Source organism: Ochotona curzoniae, unplaced genomic scaffold, assembly GCF_017591425.1.
Source record: "Ochotona curzoniae isolate NIBS_2020 unplaced genomic scaffold, NIBS_Ocur_1.0 scaffold_3208, whole genome shotgun sequence".
Taxonomy (NCBI): Eukaryota; Metazoa; Chordata; class Mammalia; order Lagomorpha; family Ochotonidae; genus Ochotona; species Ochotona curzoniae.
This window is the reverse complement of record NW_024467106.1, coordinates 9,291,729-9,316,158: the sequence shown is the minus strand read 5'-3', so window position 1 is coordinate 9,316,158 and position 24,430 is coordinate 9,291,729. Positions and strand designations below refer to the sequence as shown.

The 24,430-nt window shown below is 40.6% G+C and overlaps 2 protein-coding genes and 1 long non-coding RNA gene across 3 annotated transcripts; 1 reads left to right on the top strand and 2 right to left on the bottom strand.

The window, feature by feature from the left end:
• Positions 1-956: 956 nt before the first annotated feature.
• On the bottom strand, positions 957-21,278 carry LOC121144572. Its single transcript, XR_005881896.1, has 3 exons — positions 21,195-21,278; positions 14,331-14,332; positions 957-968 (listed from the first exon to the last, which is right to left on the bottom strand). It is a non-coding gene; the product is annotated as an uncharacterized LOC121144572 (long non-coding RNA).
• LOC121144571 (olfactory receptor 1B1) lies at positions 1,538-2,491 on the bottom strand. The gene has a single exon (XM_040962849.1). The coding sequence runs from the start codon at positions 2,489-2,491 to the stop codon at positions 1,538-1,540; it is 954 nt and encodes a 317-aa protein (XP_040818783.1).
• Positions 18,834-19,877, top strand: LOC121144569 (olfactory receptor 1L3-like). The gene has a single exon (XM_040962846.1). It carries the CDS (start codon positions 18,877-18,879, stop codon positions 19,846-19,848), a length of 972 nt encoding a protein of 323 aa, XP_040818780.1. The 5' UTR covers positions 18,834-18,876; the 3' UTR covers positions 19,849-19,877.
• Positions 21,279-24,430: the final 3,152 nt, after the last annotated feature.

The following is a 24,430-nucleotide window of genomic DNA, read 5'->3' as shown; positions in this document are numbered from 1 at the left end:
TGGGCTCATCTATACAGTATGCTCTGTAGGACTAACACCACGAGCTGCAGATGCAATGGCAGTTAGGAGGCCATTAGCAATCTGCAAGGAAGATAATGAAGACGTACTCTGGGTTTAAGCCAACGAGAACAGAAGAGTTCACTTTGCAGAGGCAATATGGCATACAAGTAAATGGGAGCTTTTTAGACTAACTATCAAGGCTTGACATTAACTACTAAGTTATTGCTCTCTCTTTGTGTCCTATGGGAATAATAATAGCACGTGCCTCTTAAAGTTGTTGGGAGGAGTGGAGGGAACCTAAAACCATACCTGATAATTACTATATAACTTAGCTGCTACTTGCAACCAAATGCAAGACCTTAGGAATAATCAACAAACTTCAAAGCACATCAGATTTTGGTCTGATGATCTCATCTGTAGCTGAATATTAGAAACATCTAGGAAACTCAAAGATAGGTGAGCTAAAGGTTGAAATGAGACCACTCAATTTTTTGCCAGTATTTTTAAAAACATAAAAGATTGTGGGCAACAGGAGATGTTGGTTGAGAAGAAGTAAATCAGAAAAATACATAGATTGTATTTGGGAAATACACAGAACTCAGAAATCTAGACAACATTTTGGGATTCAGGTGGGCAATTAGAGAGGGACAGAGGTGGCGCTCAGGGCACACAGGAAGGGGAGGGCACAAGGAAGCTCGGTTTGGCTGGATCACTGCTGTAGAAAGTGCCCACATGACAGTACTCCTCTGAAGTTTTCATAAATGGAAAGCCATGAATAGCCTGCAAATCCTCGACGCAGAAAATCCTTCATTATAGTCTGAGAAAAGCTGTCTCTCAATGGAGTGAAGGGCTGAGGTCAGTCCACAAAGGCCAGCACTGAGAGCCATCAAAATTACCATGTTCATCTAATTAGAGTAACTGAAGTTGAGGCCAACGTTCCAGTTGCCAAACAGTTAAACAGAGCCAACCTTTTTCTTTATTGTTGAAATAATCCTTTACCCCAGCAAAATAGTTACCCTGTAGTTTTATACCTATGTATTTTTAAAATGAATATTAGAATAATGTAAATAGAACTTGCATGCATCTGAACATACTCTGAAACACCCACATAAATTGAGGATGACGTACAGAGTGGCAGAATGCTGTCACTCCACATTCCATCCTGGACATAAACTGGAAAGTTTCAGTCCTATTTATCCTTCTGATGTACATCCACACACTTCCACAAGAAAGCATACTAGATGAAACAAGACTAGCATCAACCCATTGTCCTGGCTATAGTTAACAAGTCAACAACCCTACCCTCAGAGTCTTTCAGAACTCTGGAACTGAAGCTACCCATGCCTAGTTTCTCATTTATATTCATTTTGCTAAGTGAAAATAAATACCCTGATATAGAGGCCCCAGAGGCATGTTACAAGAAGATCTGTGTGCATGAATATGAACATTCACAGCTTAAGTCACCTAGGCCATATCAATCACACTCAAAATTCACCATGATTTTTCTCTCTACTCGACATAGTCTTTGACAGGCTAATCAAGAGTCGACTCTCCCTGGTTTAAGCAGTCTGCAGAGTGCACCTTTAACATCCTTATTACGGAGGCTATATACGAAGGGGTTGGCCAAAGGGGTAATGGCAGTGTACATGACCGCAGCCACCATGTCCTGGTCCCGAGAGTTCTGGGAGGGAGGTTGGAAGTAGACCCAAATGATGGTGCCATAGAGAAAACCAACCATGGTGAGGTGGGATCCACAGGTGGAGACAGCTCGGCGGCGACCAGCAGCTGAAGGCAAACGTAGGATGGTGGCCCCAATTCGGACATAGGAGAGTACAATAAGCATGCAGGGACCCAGCATAAGGAATCCACCCTCCAAAAATATGGCCAGCTCATTGGAGTGAGTGTCAGAGCAAGAGGCTCGCAGAAGTGGCCGGTGGTCACAAAAGAAGTGGGGAAGGCTAACATGGCCCCCAGCATCGACAGCCCAAGAAAGGGGCAGGAGGAGTCCCACATGCAACATGGTGTGTACTACGGACACCACCCAGCTCAAGGCCAGTAAACGGGCACAGAGCTGACGATTCATCACCAAAGCATAGTGCAGAGGGTCACAGATGGCCACATAGCGATCCAGAGCCATGACAGCAATCACAAGGGTGTCTGTAACCCCAAACACGTAAAAGAAAAAGAATTGAGTCAAGCAACGGGCAGCAGGAATTGCTGGGTATTCAGAGCCCAGATGGGCCAGTAACTGGGGCAGGGTGACTGTGGATAGTCCCAAGTCAATCACAGAGAGGCCACGGAGGAGATAATACATGGGGGAGTGGAGCCTGGAGTCTTGGGAGATGAGTAGCACCAAAGTCACATTCCCCAGTATGGTGCTCAGGTAAATAGCCAGGAACAGGACAAAGAGGAGATGATGGGGGATGCTATTCCTTGAGAACCCGAGGAGCAGGAAGACTGGAGAGTGTGAGGCATTAAAGGCACAACTCATGATGATTGGCGATGAGCCTTCCTGAAAGATGAGTCAAGTTAAAAAGCAAGTTGTAAGTCACAATTTAGGGGTTGTATGTTCCTTCTTGATTTAGTCATGCTTTTCAAGATTCTTAAAATTCTAGTTTCAGCTATAACCATCTGTTCTTCCTCTGGTTCTCTGACTTCACTCCATATAATGGGAGTTTCATATTATGGTATTTTCTACTTATTCTTTTATTAAATATTTATTCTATTTCTATTTGAAAGGCAGAGATACAGAGAGAAGGACAAAAAGAAAGAGCTTCCCTCCACTGGTTTGCTCCCCAAACCGCCACAACATCTGAAACTGAGTCCATTCAAAGCCAGGAGCCAGGGGTTTCCTCTATGTCTCCGACATGGTGGATTCAGGGTTGCAAGAACTTGAGCCATCTTCCGCTGTTTTCCCAGGCCTTTAGCAGGAAGTTGAATGGGAAGTAGAGCAGCTAAGATTTGAACAAGCCCCCCAAAGAGGATGTCAGAACTGCTATGCCAACACGCTGGACCCATTTTACCTTTGTTCTTTTTAACCTACTTTGTGGTGGCTCATTCCATCTAATCTAAAAACCCTGCCCAAACCCTCACACAATTAAAAAAAAAAAAGCATTCTTTATCCATTTCTGTCAGTGGCAAGTGACACAAAAGAATCACCCCCACTATCGTCAGCTTCTCACCTTCCATTGATACATTGTCCTGTTGTTTTCTTTGTGATTGTTTTTCTCTCTGAACCTGTATAAGACATATCATACTATTAAAACACAGCATTAAGATAGATAACACAGGAGGAAACGTTCCAAACAGTTGACTTGCGGTGAAATTGCTTTAGAGTCTCACAAAACTTTGTAGCTTCAACTGTATTTCTGGTGTTATTAATGCTCATGGCACCACTATTATTATCTACCTTATGCATACACCCAAACATGAAGGAACCCTTTTATCTTATTGACAATATGATGCCAGACTCTTTGCCGTTGTCCATGCCTGCAATGATGGATGTATGAGTGTTTATGAAGAACTATACTGTAGTAATAATACAGGGGAAATCAACTGGGGGATGCAGAAAGGGGTAAGGGAAATCCTAGAACCCATGGAAATGAATCATAAAGTGATAATAATAATAATAAAGTAAAAAATTTTAATGTTAATTTTTAAAAGGAAATGGGATGTCAGCATCAAAAGCTGAGGTGTCATCTATGTTATGCCATGATATTGGTCCCTTATCCAGTGTTTTAAACCAGACCTTCCCCCACCCCCTTAATTCCTGATGGACCAGCTGACACATTTCTATACATCTTCATACGTTATTTTTAAAATTTCAGCTCAATAAAAGTATTAAACAATACAAACACCCTTCCACATTTAACACACAGACTTGACAGAAAATGTAAGAAGTATCCTTTAAATTTATAACAAAGCTTTCAGCGATATAGGGGAAATACAAGGGTCTATTATCAAAGGGAGTATGAAAACTAAAGGCTGAATTTAAAATCTCAAACTCCATTCATGACGTGGGGATGGAGGTGTTGGTGGTGTTAGGTCAGCAGAAGGAGTGGTAATATCAATTCTCAAAATCCAAAGCCTTTCGAGTTAACAAGGTAAGAGTTCAAACCTGAGTAAGGCAGATAGAGACCACCACGGAAGTTTGGAACATTTCTCTCTCTCTCTCTCTCTTTCTCTCTCTCTCTCTCTCTCTCTTTCTGTGTGTGTGTGTGTGTGTGTGTGTGTGTGTGTGTCTGTTTGTCTCTCTCACCTTGTCATTCTGCCTTTCAAATATATAAATAACAAATCTTTAAAAATAAAGCAACCAGGGAGAGGAAAAAAAATACACAGTTATCTACAGAGACAGGACAATCAGAGATTTATAAGATCCAGGAGATGCCAGAAATAAAGGAAATAAAACTTTCCAAGTGTTGAGAGAAAGTAATAATCGAACTCAAATTCCTTATTCCTTTAGAGAATTCAAAAATAAAGACATTTTTACATCTGCTCTTTTTTTCCCATGGAATGTCCTCCCAGTTCCCGCAGGATCCACACTTCAATCCCACAAGGGGTGGAAAGATGCTCACGGTGAGACATTGAGGCAGGTTTCATGTCTTTTGGAGCCTTCACCAAGACCCTTATACCGTGTTCCACTGGAGCACTTCCACTCCTCCGTGCACTTTGTAGCTGTTCCTCATTCACCTCCCAGTGTAGACTGTTAGTCACACCCGCACGCTCACACACTCACACCCGTACACATGGGTGTACATGCGTGTGTATATATATAACAAATAACAGCCCATGAATGTACACATGTGCGCATTCACCACTGACCCCTAATTATTAATTACTAATTACCTCACAGCCCGGTATTTGGTAGGTGTCCATTCAATGTTAAATAAATAAGAGACTTTCTGTTAAAGGTCAGTAGTGGAGCAGTCAATGTAAAGATTTTAAAGTCAGACTTACCTAGAATCTAGCTCCGTAAGAAGCTATGTGATCTCAGACAAGTCATGTGTTCCCATCTAGCAGAAGGTGATTAAATGGAACCTATTTCATGATGTAGAGACAAAGTAGCCCACCACCTGTGAGGGCAGTGTTCTTGGGAAAGGTTGAACTTTGCAGGGACGAAGCATGAACATATTTTTTGTTTACATGATTTGAACATTTTTGTCTTTAGATACTAAAAATCCAGCCCAATTGAATATCAAAATTCTGAGTCTCAAGCAGTTTAAATTTTGCTTTCTCTCCCTCCCAGCAGAAGTTGTGTTCTTATCCAGAAGCCTGCATTAGGGAAAGAGGGATGTGGCTGGCTTCACGACTGCACCACCTCATCCTGTCTGTGGGCTGCTCCAGTGATGGGCAGGATTTGCAGACATGGAATCGTCCTCATGTAGGTCCGTTTGTGACCACCCACAGGGAACTTATTACTGCACTCATCCTGGGTGAGACCAACAGCATCCTGCTTGTTCCCTGAGAGCCTTCACTTAGGCGTGACAACTGACTGCATCCCCTGGAACCTATCTTCTAGCGTTGTCTCACTGCAGCAGGAAGCTCTTTTGCAGGGGGAGCTTGGCAAGATTACACAGGTTGTACATGGTCCGAGGAAACTCAGCCCAAGGAAAATTCATTCTTCTTTATCCCAAGAAATTCTGCAAATGTATACTTCTCTAACGGTTTTTATGCACTTAGTCTCTCCCCCAACTCCCAACCACCCGCATTTAACATTTGTGTCATATGTTTTTCATTTCCAAATGTGTTTTCTTAAACTATCTTTGTATCATCAGTTTCTAACTGAATATTAAGGACAAGTAATACAGAAGCAAGTCCCAGAAGCAAATTCACGGTTTATGATGTATATTCTCAACAGATGAAGAATGGGTTCTTCAGGTAAAAATTGTTGACAATTGAACAGACTTATTTTAACTTGTATTTTATTCATTCTGTCCAGTATTTCAATGCAGTCACACACAATGAAGCTTAAGTCTTCAAGACAGAATGTTAAACTGTAAAGACAAGAGGTAGACTGGGAAAAACATTAAAGAATAGACATGAAGGTTAAAACATGGAAAGATTTTGTGTTATTTTTCTATAATAGACATATACTTGTACAATGAAATTCTAAAAAAACATGCATAGGAATAGTGAATATTTAGGATAATATTTAGAGTAAGTTTGGGAAAACAAGAAGTGTGAGCTGTGATTGTATCTATATAATGATCATTTTCTTCACTGTAAAAATTGAAGCCAAAAAGGCAAATTTCGAGTTTTGATGAGTGTTTAGCAAAGGTAGTTCATTGCCTTGGTCTCTATACATTTTTCTATATTGTGAGGCATTTCCTGCTAAAATATAAGCTATAGAGTCAAGAATAGAAAATGAGATCTGAGAGCTTGTATTCTTTAATAGTTCATATTATTTCTTCCTTCTAAGATTAAGGTTATCTTTCTAACTCACAACACCACCCACCCCAGCCAATCCAATCATGCAGTTCAGCACCAGGGTACAACAGACAGAACCTGGAGAGGAATCCAGAGTTAGATAATAGCTACCTTACAATCTGGAAACCGGAGATTACCCTCTTAAACAATTTACCAAACCTCATGGAAAAATAAAGAGGTCACCATATAATAAAGTACTTCAGAACATCCACAGAACATGAAATTAAAATAAGTCTTATTAAAATATTGTTTAAAATCTTTGAAATGTGTATACTATTTTTTTGTGATGTGCATTCTCCAAAGATGTTTTGGAGACCCTTAAAATATATGTACCTATGGAACACAATCCATCTTTCTATGAACTTTTAAAAGTCCCCATGCACGTGAATCCTAGGCACCCGGTCTATGCACTTGAGTCATGATGACTTCCTAAGTTAGTTTCCTCTAACCCTAGATACATCCCGCATTTCCCACTATCCTTCCTATGTATCTGCATCATTAAATGAGTTCTACAGTGAGTTTCTGATGGTAGCTCCTGGTGCAGGCCAAAATATATGTATGTTAAATTATGTAAACATTAATTGGTTTGCTTTGCCATTTGGTTATTTATGTATGTCATACACACACTTATATACGCATCAATACATTCCAAACATCATATTGTGGATGGTAAATATGTAATCATTTGATTCCTCATTTAAAAATTAAATATTTTCTTTTAAAATATGAGGAAGAATTTCCTAAACAAGAAGACAGGAAATTAAAACTGCATACCGAGTTTAAAAAAAAAAACAACTAGGGAAGAGATAATGAGCAGAAAAAAAGAGTCTAAAATAAAGCAGGGTGAAAAGTTGGACAGAGTGGAAGAGAAGTAAAAACAAGGTCATGGAATGTTGAGAATGAAGAAGGCAAGTGTGAGAAATGAAAGATAAAGCATAGGAACAGAGGGTTGGACAATGTGGTGCAAAATGTTATACCACTGCCTGGGATGTCTGAGTGCTGGTTAGGTCCCGGTTACTATGCCATGCCTTCAAACCGCCTTCCCGATAATGTGTCTTAGAGGCAGTGGATGATGGCCCGAGTTTCTGTGTTCTTGTCACAGACCCCAGTGGGGTTCCTGGCTGCTGGCATCAGCATGGTTCAGCCTCAGCTGAAGCAACTATTTGGGGAGTGGATTAGTAGACGAAAGCATCTGCCACTTCTCTCTCTCTAGAAAGAGCAAGGAGACAGAAGGGATAGAGATGGTATTGAACAGAGATGGAATCAGAATAAAAGACAGGTTTCCTAGAAAAACAAGAACTGCTTGGGTTAGAGAATAAAGGCTGTCTCCCACTCACACATTCACCTGGCGAGAAAGGTTTGCTCTGATTTCAGACTTTGGTGGTTGCAGCCCTCTGTCAGAGCCTGGGTGTCTGTCCATGGTCCTGAAGATCAAATAGTTGGATAGAGGTGGAGGTTAAAACTGGTGAAGCAGGGTGAGATTTAGAAGTTGTGGAGGTCCCAAGAGATCTTTCCCCTAGAGCATCTGTGGAAGGTCAGAAATAAGGTGGACCATCCTATATATCAAGAAAGTATGAATACACTCCCAAGGGATGTTTAAAAGCACCTCTAGCCCCTTCCATTGGCTTCATGCCACTGATCATAGCAGTGCAAAGAGCAATGCCAGGTGACCCAAGCGGCCAACATTTGTGTGTCATTGACCTAGTCACATAGTCATCGCCTGTTATCTATCATCTAATAAATTAGGTGAAATGTAACAACCCAAAGCAACACTTGAGAGTCAGGTAAAACAGAATGTAATTCTGGGATACAACATTCAAAAGCTTTGTGAATCTAGCAATAAGTTAACAACTTCGAGCTCTAGTATGTTTGTGCAAAAGTGCAAATAATATTCATTTTGAGTAAGTTATTATTGCAAGGACTACAATGTTCTATACCAAATGTAGCAAGACTCAAGTAATCATTGTTCTGTTGCTATCATTGCACAGACACAGTGATTATGACTGTTATCCAAAGAGACACTTTCAGGTTTTTCATCCGTTGCTAGGATGCAGTATGTACAGCTCAGTTCTCACATCAGGTTCCTTGATTCAAGAGGGGAGACACTATTGTGAATTCATCTCCCTAGTGACTATAAACATGATTCACAAAATGTGTTAAGAAATGATGGCCAATGAGAGAAAAATATTTTCATTAGTTTTAGTTCCTTGACAAAATCAAGTGTCTCGTTCATCAATTGTCAATGTAATGTTTAGCAAGAGTAAATGTTCACCTGACTGGCTACTTGCAAGGCTGACAGGCCCAGCCCCAGGCTGTGCTATGCTGTCGGATTAGCTGCCATGCAGATGGCTGCCTACAGGGCACATGCTCAGGCCCATGCTCTTGGGAGTCTGAGGGTATGGACTTGTGAGGAGCCTGGAGAATGCTACCAGCAGGGATGTGGGTACACCTATGACTTCATGTTTAGGCAGGCAGAGTGAGCCTGGGGATTTCCCCCATATGTGTGGTTTGGATTTATCAGGGAATGGAGTAGGGAGTTAAGTGGGAGGGAAGATTGCTGAGGGAATATATTGCAGGTGAGGAATTACTTCTGAGGGACCTCCATCGACATAGCCACTGTACTTGCAGGTAAGTGAGGAGGCTGAGACCAAGCAGTTTGGAGGGTAAAAGCCACAGAATTTCTGTGAGTCAGACAGATGCACTCGCCCATGTAAAAGAACTCAGCTGGGTTAGTTTGCATGGATCACAGCCGACCACCATACTAAAGCTGGGGCTGGGGGCCTGCCTAGTAGGGCTAGATCCCAGTACCAGCTGGTGAGAGTTGGAACAATGAACAAATAATGTTATCCTTGGCCATGACCCTAATCAGCATGCCAAAGAACCAGGTCTTGGGGCAGATTCTGTGGGGATATATGGGTTCATCCCTACGGAACTGCAATTTCCACAGGTTTGCTAAAGAGCTGGGAGTGGTGACAGGTTGAGCTAGGCATGATCATGGAACCCTCTGGCCACATGTCAAGCAGCTCCAGGCTGTAGCAACCATAGGCACATTCAGGAACAGGGTGTGGGCTGGGCCACAACATCCACCAGTTCATACAAAGGCCAGGACAAAGAGGGTAGACTATGACAGGTAAGAGTCCTTGTACCCACTGGCACAAATGAGATCTGCATCTGGGATTGGGCCTTGTGGGATAAATTGGGAAACTCCTCCAGTAGGCTGTAGCTCCTGTCAGTCAGCATGTGATTCAGGCCTGGGAGTTGATCAGGCTGGGCAAGACAGCTTCACCAATTCACAAGTGTGTGGGTTGGTTCTTGAATGGGTGGACCAGGCAGGGCCAGGCCAACCTTACCCCACTGACAGGTGCAGTGGTGCTGAGGTGAGGTGAAGTGGGCCATGCTTGATGGGACTGCAGCACCCAACAACACACATGAGATCTGTGGAATGGGGGAGAGCGGGTGGCTCCCCTGTTGGGTCATTGCTGCCGCGGGTGTGCCTGAGTAGTGGAACCAGGAGCAGATCAGGCTGGGTAGGGCCATAACACCTGTTGGCCTGCATGTGAGGCGGGTTAGGGAGAGAGCCAGGCTGTACTAACAGACTGTATCCACTGGTGCAGGCAGGAACCAGAGTAATTGTAGGCTGGTTAAACTTTGCCACAGCATTAGCTGGCCAACGCTGGGACTAGGGGCAAGTCATGTCAGTCAAGATTGCAGAACCACCTGACAAGTACAAGATCCAGGGCTGGGTGTGGGCCTGTTAGGAAAATTATAGGCACTTCTTTGATGGGCTACAACTCCCACTGGTGAGCATGAGAACCAGGGTTGGGCAGGCCTGGCTAGACAGATGGTGGCACCCACTGGCAGGAGTGTGGGCTGGATAGTAGGGTTGGTTGGGTTGAGCTAGGCTTCAGTGTTCACTGATGTATACAAGAGCTAATGGGGATGCAGGACAGACTGGGCCTGTCTGCTGCACATACAGCAAACAAAGGAACCAAGGCTGAGAGCAGGACTAGTAGGGGTTATTGGAGGTTGCCCTGACTAGGCTGCACATTCTGCTCATGAATGTAAGGGCTGAATGTGTGGGTAGGATGGATTGGCCACAACATCTGTTGGTTTACATAAGAGACAGGGCTAGAGATAGTGCTGACCCAGCAATTGCAATTACCAGTGTGTGTGTAGGTTGACATGGATGATGGACTGAGCCCAACCCAATACTGTCAAACACACACAAGAATCAGGTCTGGGGTTGTCTCAGATGACGTTTCTTTGGGGACCCCCAACTAAACCACTAGATTCAGAACTCCAACCACAAAGAAAATCGTAGGATCTGAGCTCTGACCATGGAGTGCATGTGTCAGAACTGGATCACTTTAGTGGCTAAGATGGAACAGTGGATTGAATGCCAGATACATATGAAGGATATGGCAGGCCATTGGAGCCTGCAGAGGACATCTTGTATCATAGCAGAGGATGGAGGGCAGAATAAATTGGACAACTAACCCAGCCAAGCATGCATTGGTAACAAATATACGAATGAACGGAGACTCTAAGGTAGACTATGTCAGCCAATGGAACTTGGGAGGATTTCCTCATCCTTGGATCAGTGAGATTGACAGTATTTCAGAACTATCAAAATCACTTGAGCAGAACCCCCAGAGCATGCTCCACATTGGGGACCTTAGGATAACATCAAGTGACTGTTCCCCATCCATGGGTACTGGGGCGGTGGGGATACTGGGTGTGGCTCCTTCCCTAATTTCCCTCCTTCCCTCAGAAAGAGAAGGAAGAGGGGAAAGATTTGGAAGCAATGATCTCACACCATACTCCTCTAGTTCTCGACTCTTCCCACCCTGGTCAGCTATGCAAACATCATCAAAACTAAAAATTAAAACTGAAAATAAAGAGTAAACATTTATAAGATGAAAGCATTTTCTTCTGTTTGTTCTCACAAATAGCCAATCCATTATCCCATTCTGTACTAGGTTGAACACTCATAATTCCCGCAAAACAGGGATTAGTAGAATGTTCGTGTTTTAAACAAATTTACAACCACAATCTTATGGAACAGCACTTTAATCCTAGGAATATAAAAGAATCTGAGTAGATTGTTTGGTTGACCAAATCAGGGAGAAGTAGAAACTCAGAATTTCTTTGATCTCTGGCAGCAAAAACTGTTGGGCTCTGGAGGCTTCTGTGAGGCACGTAACTAATTAAATGCCAACAACAAGCTCTTAAACACTGTGTTCACCATGGCAATTGCAAAAAAAAAAAAGACACAAAAATGAGATGACCTAATTTTAACATTGCTAGAGAACTTTAAGTACTACTAAAATGTTAACCCCAAACTAAACATAAAAATTGTCAATATTTTTCACAATGTGTCCGTTGGACACATTAAATATTAATTCTTAGAATTGAACCATTTTATAAAATAAGTTTTTCACATCAAGACATAGGAACAACATTAAGAAAATGATCTAATGTGACAGATTAACTCACTATCTTTACTTTTCTGAGTTTATTAGCTTGTTAGTAAATAAAAAGATGTTTCCTAACTTTTATATTGTGATTCAGAGGAAGATCGGATGCTAGAAGTTTTGTTTGTGGTGATTTGATTTTTAAGTTGTCATTTCTTGTATTTTATTCTATACATGAATGAATTCAAAGTGTTTTTTGACATCTACCTTAAATGAAATATATTACTTTCCTATTAATGACTACAGAAATAAATGTAAATAATGTAATAATGTAGCTTGTTACCTTCTTCTACAAACATTAAAATTGGACTCTGTTGGAGCATAAAACATGTGGAAAAACATAAGATTTTGAAGACAAAGAAAAAATTTAATTTAGTGTTACTTTTGGTCTTCATTTACTAATTGATCCATTTATTTATTTCAGTATCTTGGCCTTCATTCAATTTAATAGAAATTATATTCTATGAAATAGAGTGAAAAAGGTATTTGCTAAACTTTAAAAATTGTGTTTTATGTGAATAATTACCAGTAAAGTTTGGGCTAAGTATGTGGGTTTGTTGTTCTAAATTCATGAACAAAGATTTAAATTAATATCACATATTATCTAGCATTTATATTGTAGGTAATGTAAGGAAGTAAGAAGATACTAAGTTCAAACTGGGCTTGATTTGAAATCCAGCTATCACTTCCATTGGTTTAATGTCACTTAAATATATCATGTATCTCTTTAATTAGTCATAATGTGAAATATGTCTGTGCCACTTTGTTTGAATTTCATTTGTATCTTTATTATAGTTTAGAGTTAAATGGTTGTCTTAGTAGATACATTGAAGCTCACAATTTCCTCATCATATTCTACCAACTTTAAGGTAAATAAACCCAGGGGTTTGTGGGAATTTTTCCTTCAGAATAATCTTTATATTTTTCAGGTTTGACAGACACAGATGATGTATTAATAAGCAATCAAAGCTAGGCCCTCAGTATTTTAATGTTGTAGCTTAAATACATGGGGAGTTAGCAGGTTGTAAGGGAATACCTTTTATCTCTAGGTTCCTCAAGTCGCAGATTACATGATGCAGTGATCCCAAAATCACCACGAGGAACCTTTGCTCCAAACTGAGGGTGCCCGTGACATTAGAGTGTAATTTGCTTTGAGTCCCAGCACAAATGTGTGCAAAACAGCCTGAGAGAAACTTAGAAAGAAGGACAGCCTCTGTGAGCACTGGACATGAGCCCTGGAAGGGAAGAGGTTTGAAGAACAGTTGGTTGATGATATGTTGTTCATTGACTCAGATGAAAAAAATGGGTGATTTTTTTCCAGGACCAAAAAGGCTCTTAGGAATGAGAGGATAAATATCCTAAAATATTAGCGGACATTGATTAAATGTGGACTGTGACAGACATCATCATCGCCAGTCTGTGTTAACTTCACAGTCACAACACATTTTTGGGTTACTACTGTGAAGTGCAGTCTATTTTAGCATTTAGACTCTTAGGGTCCAAAGTTGTAACCCCAACTCTGATACGTACTGTGTTGTTCAAATAACTTAACATGTGCCCCCATTTTCTCACATGTCAATGCATATAATAGTCCCTGCCTCTCAGTCCCGCTTACTATTAAGTGCCTAGTAGGTGATTAAAACCATGTGATAAATGCCATATAAAAGTTGCCATACTGTTGGGATCCTTCAATAGGACCTCAGTTGTCTCATGTTTTAACAGTTTGAAAATGTTTGAGTTCCTAATCTTTCTGAAATCATGCCTGTGTTCTTCAACACCCACCATAATGTTTTTCTATGGCTGAAATAGAGGATGGAAAAATATGTTTCTCTAACGTCACAACATTTTCCTTGGTAATTCCTGAAGGAATGTACTCTTCTTAAGGGGAGTTTTTAAGTGATCAGGAGATTATTCAACCTAATCATTCTCAAGATGTTCTTAGAAAGGGAGAAAAGGGGACTGTCATTTACTTGAGAGCCTACTTACCCCAAGACTCAGCCAGCTGATTTGCTGCTCGTCAAGGTAGTTTTAAATTGGTCATCAACTATATGTAAAGGGCTCTTAAGGGCATTGAGGATATAGTGATAAAAAAAATGGGATAAATCTCTAATGGAGCTTCCACTTTAGTGAGGATAAAATTTTATGTGATTTCAAGTGTCGTGTAAACAACAAAAAGAAGTACAGATACAGAGGAGGAAAGTTTTATCAATTCTATGTTACAGACACACAATTGGGGTTATTACACAGGAATAAATCTGGTCCCACATCCTCACAACATGGGGGAGGTACATTAAAACTCATTCCCATGGTTCATCTGATTCCAACCCTCTCCAGGAGACCAAGTTTTCAGAAACTTGGCATCTTTCCACATCAAGAATATAGTTATACTGTCAATTTGGAGGTCCTGGCAACACTTTAAATTTCAATCACTGCTTAAGACTTGCCAAATTTCCCCTTTATCTCTTATCATCATGTCCTTCTTACGGAGTAATACCCCTGTCTCTCTCATTCCATCAGATTTCTCCATCTCTAAAGCTTACTGCCCTAGTCTAAACTTTGCTTCTTGGTCATCTCCCTTTCCCTAATGACCTTCGCCCCCATACTCCAGCAACTGTTATTCTACTAGCCACTTACAGGAGATTATATACTTTTTAGATCCTGCATAGGAGCGAGCTTACATGATATTTGCCTTTCTGTGCCTGGCTGTTTCACTTACCGTGATTCCTCCAAGCTCAGCTATGTGGTCAGAAATGACAGGGTTTTTTCACCTTTGTAAGACTGGAATATACTTCACAAAATGGTTGCTGTAATAAGCCATGATACTGTGTATATTTGATTACTAAAATAGTTTTAAATGCTTTACCACAAAGATTTATAAATACATGGGGCAATAGGTTAATTAGCCTTATTTAACCAATTGATATTGTAAGCATATACTGATTATGCCCAACAAATATGTACAATTATGATTTTAAATCGAAAAATCAACTTTAAAAACCTCTCCAGGCTTCTGTGTATCTCACTACAGCATCTAATCTTTCCTCTCTGCAGCCAATTGCTTTTAAAATGCTAAAAAAAAAAAACCTTCTAATATTAAAACAAGTATAATGATGTGAGTCAGAAAAGAAGGGACAAAGAAAAATAACTTTCTAACTTCATTTATTTGTGGACTTAGATTTCCTCCCAAATGTTCGTCTGGCACAGGACTCTAGTGGCTAAAGGCCTCGCCTTGCACACACTGGGATCCCTTATGGGTACCAGTTCATGTCCTGTCTGCTCCACTTCCCATCCAGCTCCCTGCTTGTGGCCTGGGAAAGCAGTAGAGAATAGCCCAAAGCTTTGGGACCCTGCACCCACATGGGAGACTCAGAACAAGCTCCTGGCTCCCGGTGGTTGAGGCCACTTGGGAAATGAGCCAGTGGATGGAAGAGCTTTCTCTCTGTCTCTCTTTCTCTCTGTAAATCTGACTTTACAGTAAAAATAAACAAACAAAACAATAAATCACACTCACAAAAAAGATCTCAAGATGTTTGATTTTTTTTCTATTTATTTTTTGTAGCCTATACTAGTTACTGCGACCACTATATCTAGAGTCAAATTTTGTTCCAAATATTATTCTGTTTAGGATAAACTATGGCATTGCTGGATTTACTATGTATTTAGACCAAGATGCAAATGAAATTCTTCAAGCACATGTCTTCTTATTCAGTTCCTCTAGTATGTTGCAGCTCATCCTGAAGTGGTTAATCATCTACCTCCAGTTATCTCAATCAGCAGTAATGGGACATGGGTACAATAACTGCAAATAATATACACATTCAAAATCTAACAAATACAGCACACACTCAGTTATCAGCTCATAGAAAATCTAAAATTCCTACAAGCACCTTTAGGGTCCATTCATGCTTCCATGTGTCCATCAGTAGATGAATGGACAAAATGTGATATATTGTTTACACAGTGGAATATTATTCAGCCATAAAAAATACATCCTGTCATTTATAACATTATGAATTGACCTGGAAGATACTATACTAGAAGAACTGATCCAGATACAGAAACACAAACATCTTATGAACTCACTTAACTGTAAGAGCTGAAAAGATTGAATTTATAGAAGCACAAAGTTGAATGGTGATTGTCAGGGGATATGTTTGGGGAGAAGGGAAGGTTTGCTCATTAGGCACTAAATCTCGTTTACAGATGAGTAAGTGAAGGTTGGCACTGTGGCATAGCCAGCAAAGCCACCACCTAAGATGCCAGCATCCCATAAAAGTGCTGGTTTGAGATGCAGCTGCTCCACTTTCAATCCATCTCCCTACTAATACACCCGGGAAAGCAATAGAAGATGGCCAAGCTTCCATATGGGAGATGCTTCGGTAAAAGCTGCAGGTTCCTGGCTTTAGCCTGGTGCAGCTCCAGCCACTGAGATTCCATTTGGAAAATGAACTAGCGAGGAACCTCTTTCTTCTCTTCTCTCATCTCTCTTCTTCCCTCGTTCTCTCCTCTGTCTTCTTCTTTGTCTCTCTTTCCTTTTCCTTTCCTCCCTATCTCTCTCCTCTTCTATCTGTATCTTCTTCCCTCCCTCTCATTCTCTCTCTCTATGTAATTCTCAATTCCAAATAAATAAATCTTTCATTTAAAAATATAAGTTCTAGCAATATAATGTATACATGATAACTAAAGTTAATATTACTGTATTGTTCACATTAGGGAAGCAGGCCTTGGGTGTCCTCACTACCCCCAGACAGACAACATTAATTACTGAAGGGATGGAAGTGTTATTTTATTATGACGATCATTTCACAATATGTGTATTTTTCAAATCATCATGATGATTGAGCATGTACAAATTTTACTTTTCACATCTCAGTGAAGCAGAATTTAAAAAAAAAACAGGGGTACTATGGTGGCTGAATTGTAAGACATAATCAGAATGTAATAAATGATCAGATATGGGCAATATACATCAGGCAAGACACATTGGGACCCTGATGGATGGAGTCTGCTCTTATGTAAATCAAGAAAAGATCTAAAAGTCGTGACTTCCTCCAGTGGTGGCACCAGGGCATGGAAATCATCTCTGAGTAGCACATTTGGAGATAACCTAGCACAGGATGGATGGCCTAAGTTTGGGTCCAAAGGTTGAGACACCACATTGTGCTACGGGATAGGCATGAGGTCACAGCCATCAAAACTCGGGAGGGTTAAGACAGAAGGTACCAGTGATGGTAGGGTTCCCTGGGGTCGTTTCTCTTACAAAAAATGGAGACCACAAAGGGACGTAAAGCAAACAATTTCCTCCCTTGAACCTATGAAACTTCATTTGTCTGCTTCTTAAGGCCAAACTGATGATGTATATGTCCAAGTGATAAACTGAGCCAAAATATCAATGCTTCATATTCTGTCCTCAGTGATAACTTGGGACAGCTCCCAGGCAACCCCTCAGATCCAAAACCATGAAACCATCTATCCTGGGAACTTACACCAAGTTTAAAAAGAGGGCTGCAGGACCAGGAGGGGATGAGGGAAAGTTGTAACTCCCCTGGATCCCTGGAGATAATTCATTGCATGTTGACTTTCTTCCCCACCAGAGACTTAGTGGTATAGTCTCAGAAGATACTCCCAAGAGAGAAACAGGCTGTGAGAACTCACAGCCTTTGAGTGAGAAGAATAAGAAAAAGGAGCATTTAGATAAAGAATCTTTAGAAGATGTTCTGCAATCAGACAACCTTTTTGATATACAATTTCTTCTTTTTGACTCAACATTTCATGGAGCAGAAATGAAAAATGGCATGAATACAGGAACTGAGATGTCAACATCCTTTGCAGGTGAGAAATCATCTTTGAGAATATTTGAAGAAAAGGTAAAAAAAAATCTGATCTCAGAGGCATAATTAGTTATCACTGAATACTACATGAGGGAATCGATTTATGTTCATCCAAAATGTACATTTTCTATGTCTGCAAAGTTGTTTCTTCCTTTACCCCATCAACTTCTGAGTCACATCTCTAACCTGGGGATACGAATTATCAACCCAGGATCATAGGGTTTGCAGGGACAATTTTCTCGTTTCACTCCCTCCCTCTCGTTTCTCGTTTTCTTTGCCCTTATTTCTTTTCTCTGCATCTGCATTCAATTCAGTATTCTCTGGGTGACTTTCTTGCCTTAGTTGTAAATGATGCATAAAGAAACATCTTGATTTATAATAAAGACTATTTATCAAGGACTAGCTAGAATAGCCAGCACGTAATCTAGTTGTGGGTTATTCACCAACAATCCTTGGCCAGAAGATGGCATGGCCATCTGAATGTATAGTTTCTACAATTATCAACCACAGAGTAAGGAGGAGGAAAAAAAGACTCAAACTCTCAACCTGAATCTGTGTGTGTGTGTGCATGTGTTACCTCCATCCAAAGTCCCTTCCATCTTTTCTCTTGTATCTGCTTTTTCTAGAATCTTCTATATGTTGAATATTTGTGTCTCCCTCAAAATTTACATATGTATGTTATAACCCTAACCACAAAGGTAACAGTATATGGCGATACCTTCAGCGGTCAATTCACCCTTAGAAGATCTTGCTTTTGGTTTCTACTTTCTGCTATGCAAGGATACAATGAGAAAAGATAGCTTTTGGACAACCAGGAAGCAGGCCCTCACCAGACACCAGATAGGTCAACACCTTGATCTTAGATTCCCTAGCCTGCAAAACCATGGGACATATGAATCTTTATGGTGATTTGTTACAGTATCTAGAACATGACCAAGATGCCTATGTCAAAGATTTTTTAAAAAGTGGAAACATACTTTCATGTTTGATTTTTCCATGCTCGGTGAGTGAAACAAGCATTGGAGTAAATGCTCTGTGAACAGCTTCTTGGTGTAAGAGCAAGGCGGGAGGATGCATGTGCCAACGGTGTAGGCTCCGTTAACTGGCAGCATTGTTTGTCTTTAGGTGCACATGAGTCCGTGGAAATGTCCAACCTGACTGCGCTCTCTGAATTCATCCTCTTGGGACTCTCCTCTAGACCTGAAGACCAGAAACCACTCTTTGTCCTCTTTCTTATCATATACATGGTCACCTTGCTGGGAAATCTGCTCATCATCTTGGCTATACGCTCTCATCCTCAACTCCAAAACCCCATGTATTTCTTCCTAAGCAACTTGTCCTTTGCTGATATTTGCTACACCACGGTCATAATCCCCAAGATGCTGGTGAATTTCTTATCAGAGAAAAAGACCATTTCTTATGCTGAATGCCTGATACAGATGCATTTTTTCCTGATCTTTGGAAACATAGATAGTTATATCCTGGCAGCGATGGCTATTGACCGCTATGTAGCAATCTGTAACCCCTTCCATTATGTCACTGTTATGAACCGCAGGCGCTGTGGGTTGCTACTACTCTTCTCCATCACTTTCTCCTATCTCCACTCCCTTCTACACGTCCTTCTGGTGAATCGGCTCACCTTTTGTGCATCAAATGTTATTCGCCACTTTTTTTGTGATGTCAGCCCCGTTCTGAAACTGTCCTGTTCATCTACATTTGTCAATGAAGTTCTGGTCATGACAGAAGGGCTGGCCTCTGTGATGGCTCCATTCATCTGTGTCATCATCTCTTATCTGAGAATCCTAATGGCTATTCTCAAGATTCCCTCAGCCACTGGAAAGCGCAAAGCCTTCTCCACCTGCAGCTCCCACCTCACGGTAGTGACCCTGTTCTATGGGAGTATTAGCTATGTTTACTTTAAGCCTTTATCCAGCTATACTATCAAGGATCGAATAGCCACAGTCATCTATACCGTGTTAACATCCACACTGAATCCATTTATCTACAGTTTAAGAAACAAAGACATGAAACAGGGTCTAGGGAAACTGATAAACAATATCAAGTTTCAAATGGGTAGCTTTTATTCTATAAAGGTCAGCAAGATCTGTGGATCCTGATTGCAAGGGGTGTGTGTGTGTGTGTGTGTGTGTGTGTGTGTGTGTACTCAGGTCTGAATGTCTCTCATGCTGTTTCATCAATGGTGGCTATTCCATGTAGTTTTCCACCCAGTAGTTCATAACCATACTACAATTGGACAGTGAGGCTATTTTGTTACCTGTGCTCCAATTGTACACTCATCTTGTAATATACCTCTATTCCAGAAAAATCACACCCCTATTTATCAGTTCCTGTTTCTTAATCAGTCCCTGTTTACTTAAAGCCTCCCATATTTTCACTAAAATTTCAGGAGTCGAATTACCAAAAGTATTTTACACATCTAAGTAAAAATGTATGTGTGTGCAAAGATATTACCCATACATAAGCAATCTGTTTGAATATGTCAGGGATTTTTGCAGATGTTGTGTATATGAATATTACCCATCATGCTGAGGGGCCCCAAACCGCAGATCAGTGTTCCCTGATCATTCTAAGATAGAACAATGGTTTCTTTCCTTAATTCCATAAGACCTGGATGTTCTGCATTTTAGAATTGCACACTGTAACATCTGGCACCAATCACCTGACTGTTAGCAAGAGAGTTCTATGTTTCTATTCCCCTTTCCTAATAGTGTCTCTTCCATCAACTTACTCTGAAGAAAAAAAGATGTATTCCATGGAATCTGAGGTGTTTCCTATGATCACTGAAGGAAGAGCAAAAAAAAAAAATCAATGGGACAAATATCTGGAATATTTTTTAAAAGCTGCTCTCATAGAAGTGAAGAATATAAAAGTAATAGCAATAAGCTGGAGAGAGTAAAAGAAGGGAGAGATGGGGAAAGCTGGAGTGTTGAGTACTAAGCTACAGTTAGATAAGACTAAGGAATCGGGTGCTTTGTTGCACAGCACAGTGACCAAATCATGATGACATAAAGTTTATTTCTCTAAAATATCATTATAAACAAATATTAAATATTTGAGGAGATATAATTACCTTGATTCTACATCATAAGCTGCATACAAGCATCACTTTGTACCCATAAGCTTGCACAAGTTGCATGTGTCAGGTAAAAACAAAATTTGAGAAAGTAATGCTTGTAAATTTCTAGTAAGGATGTTTTGGCTCAGAGTGCCTGATGTGAAAGAGGTGCTTAGGCCCCAGGGCTGGGGGGGATGAGGTTCTGGCAGGACCCTGATAGCCTGGCCTGGGTCCTTGGGCCTGATTGTGAGAATTGGGCTTCCTCAGTGAGAAAGACAGAGCAATAGACAGCAGGCCCTGATGCACATGGAGGATATGGCAGACCATTGGTAGAGCACATTGGAAGAGCACATCTGGTACCACAGCAGAAGAAGGAGCACAGAATACGGCAACTACCCCAGCCAAACAATGACAGCAAACATCTGGCACAATTGGAGACTGTAAGGTCAACTACGTCAGCCAGTGGACATTGGAAGGTTTCCTCGTCCTTGGATCAACATTTCAGAACCATCGAAACCACCTGGGTAGAACCCTCAGATCATGTGCCAAATCAGGACCCAAGGTTGATATTGGGTGGCTGTTCCTCATCCCCAGGGACTGGGATGGTTGGGAGGCTGGGTATGGCTTCTCCCCTTATCTCCTCTACTCCCCCAGAAGCTGGAAAAAGAAATTAAAAAGTTGGAAACAATGATCACACCCACTTTTCCCTAACTCTGGATTCTTCCCATCATGATCAACTATGTCAACATTATTAAAAAAAAAAAAAAAAAAAAGGATGCTTTCAGTTTAGATAGGAAAAAAGTCAACTCACTCCACACAATGTTGTTTATAAAAAGAGCAATTTAATGGTTCTCTCTTCCCTGATGTTTGTCTATCTATAGAATTCGTAACATCTGATCTGTTTATGTTAATAAAAATGTTTTAAAACAAAATTAAATCTTCAAAAGCAGAGATATCCTTATTTGAAAGGTAGAGTTACAGAGAAAAAGAAAGAAGGAAATCTTTATCCTCTGGCTCACTTTCCAAATGGCTGCAGTGGCTGGAACTTGACAAGGCCGGGAGCCTAAGATTTCAGAACTATCAAGTGGGTGGCAGGGGCCCAGGCACTTGGGTCATCATTTACTGCTCCTTGGGAACATGAACAGGGCCCGGATTGGAAGCCTAGCTACCAGGACTTAAACCACAGCTCTAATACTCTATGCCAGTGTCACAGACAGATGTCTAACCCACCATGTTGAAACATCAGCCACATTGTTGCGTTGTATTTTGGCTTTTTGTACATAAAAGTTTCTTTTAAATATTTTAAAGGCTGGGGAAAGAGTTTATTGTTTGTATTTTTAATAAATGAAAGCACTTAAGTGAAACAACATAACCTCTTGCAATACTTTAGACAATGATTAGATGGAGGACTTTAATGCCTTAAAGTATAAGATAAGGTTCTGATAACCTATTATATAGCTTGGTGGGCATAGTTAATGAGTTGTATATTTTTAAATAGGTGAAGAAAACAAGTTTCAAATGGTTCCATCACAAGAAATCATTTGAGCTGATGAATGTGTTATTATTTTATAACTCTACAGACATACATATATTAAGACATCACACAATTGCCTATAAATATGTAAAATCATTAATTACTAATTAAAATTCTAATAAAATTATTTGAAAAGGAGTTGTCACATCCCTTTGATGTTGCCACAGAAGTTTGTGACAAAAGGCAAAGCATAATCAAAGCGAAGAAAACTTATTCGGTTTCTTTCATTTATTGCATGTATGGCCAAGTAGTCTCAACGTTCTGGCCACCTCTGGTCAGTTGGTAAGGCTCCTGCGTTACTGTCACAACACATCATGTGTCTACACCTCCATGCTCAGTGAAGATGGATGAATGGAGAGGAAGTGTGTCTGCTGAAGACATAGGAGCCAGGAGCACCAGCTTACAAAACTAATGAATTTTTACAGTCACCACAGGTCTTGGTGACTGGGCATGAAATGGAACTCTATTCCTATAGCTCCTTCTTGCTCAATCTTATTTCTGGCTTTAAGTCCTCAGTTTCCCTAATTGCAACTCTGTTCTGTTTTGCTTTTTTTTTTTTTTACCCGATATGTCCTCAGTGAGTTCTGATAGAATTTAGCCTCATTCCTTTATTCCACACTTTTTGGGGCTGTCACTGGTTGCTTCCTCTACCTCCTGTTTGTAAACTCTAGATTCTTCCACAACTTCCCCTGATGTCAACAAGAGTTTGCTGCTTGCAACTTTCTAGTCTCTTTTGGTCATGTGCTAGAATCTGTTGTTGACATCTGCCCTTGTTATATCCATTTGCCACCACTGATGCTGATAAATCTTGCTTTCTGAATTTTCTTTCATTATTGCATACACTCTGCAATGATGACACAATGATCATCAAAGATGGTTTATGTCATATCTGTTTGATGTTGTTTTCTCTCTCCTAACCACCATTTAATCTGCATGACCTATTCAAGATCACTTTAAAAGCTTTGTATGATCTCCAGTAAAATACTTGGAGCAAATCCAGTCATCAGTATGTACAAATCCAATGTCATTGAACTTTCTAAGATGTGTAAGGAACACAAGTCAAGTTTCCATTTGGGAAACAGAGAGTGTGCATCCAATACATTCTCAGATTGCAGATTTAAAGATCCTTCAAAGAGCTTTCATTTCAGTTTACTTTCCTCTGTTTGCTGCTCTCTTAGCTCAAAAGCTAAGAATCTGATACTTTGGCTTGTTAACCCATCCATGGGAACTGAACTGTGTCACCTCTCAAAATGCGTGTGCTGATGTCCTAACTCTCAGTGGCTCAAATGTCAGTACATTAACTGAAGTCATTGGGGTGGTGTCCTGATCCAACATGGCTCGTGTCCTTTAAAGAAGAGATCAAGACACACACAGACGGAGCACGATGTGGAGACAGGGCTCAAAAGCAACCACTGCTGCCAATACCTTGTGCTTGGACTTCTGTTAGACGTCCATCCACTTAGTTCAGTCTGCCTAGAGAACTAATTCAATACCTTTGATGATTCTGCTGGTTAGAACTGAAAAGTAAATGGTACTTGATATCTCAAATTTTAAATCAAGAACATATTCTTGCAACATATCTTTCCTCCTGATTGGAAAACCAACTGTCAAAAATAAAAATCTCTAATTCACAGATTATCTAATGGAATGTAAAATGTCACACTTTATAGTAATTCTAGCTCATCCAGAAATAATATCCACAACTTAACTGGTGGATACTGGGGTGCAAAAAATCGGTTATAATAGGAAGACAAGGGAATCCTGATTTAAACCAAGGCCTCAACTTGGTAAAGAGTCTCTGTGAGCACAGAGCCCTTGAATGTAGCCTGGCAATCAGCACCACTAATAGTGTAGGAGACATATCAGGTCTTACCTTCCTGTCCACCCCCACCAAGGCAATATCTGTGCCAGTTCTGAACCTATCTTCTTCCAAAACATGCGGGATGAGGCTGAGCACACAGCCTCTCCTCCATAATGTTGTACGTGGCCTGACTTGAAATGAGTTCACTTGCTTACTCATCCTTTTCTAATACTGGTAGTGATTCCATCTCAGAGGCTGGGGTTTCATCTTTTCCAAACCCCTTGCATT

Bases quoted from the DNA above. Each gene is read 5' to 3' on its own strand.
- LOC121144571 (XM_040962849.1), bottom strand. From the start codon at position 2,491: ATGAGTTGTGCCTTTAATGCCTCACACTCTCCAGTCTTCCTGCTCCTC.
- LOC121144569 (XM_040962846.1), top strand. From the start codon at position 18,877: ATGTCCAACCTGACTGCGCTCTCTGAATTCATCCTCTTGGGACTCTCC.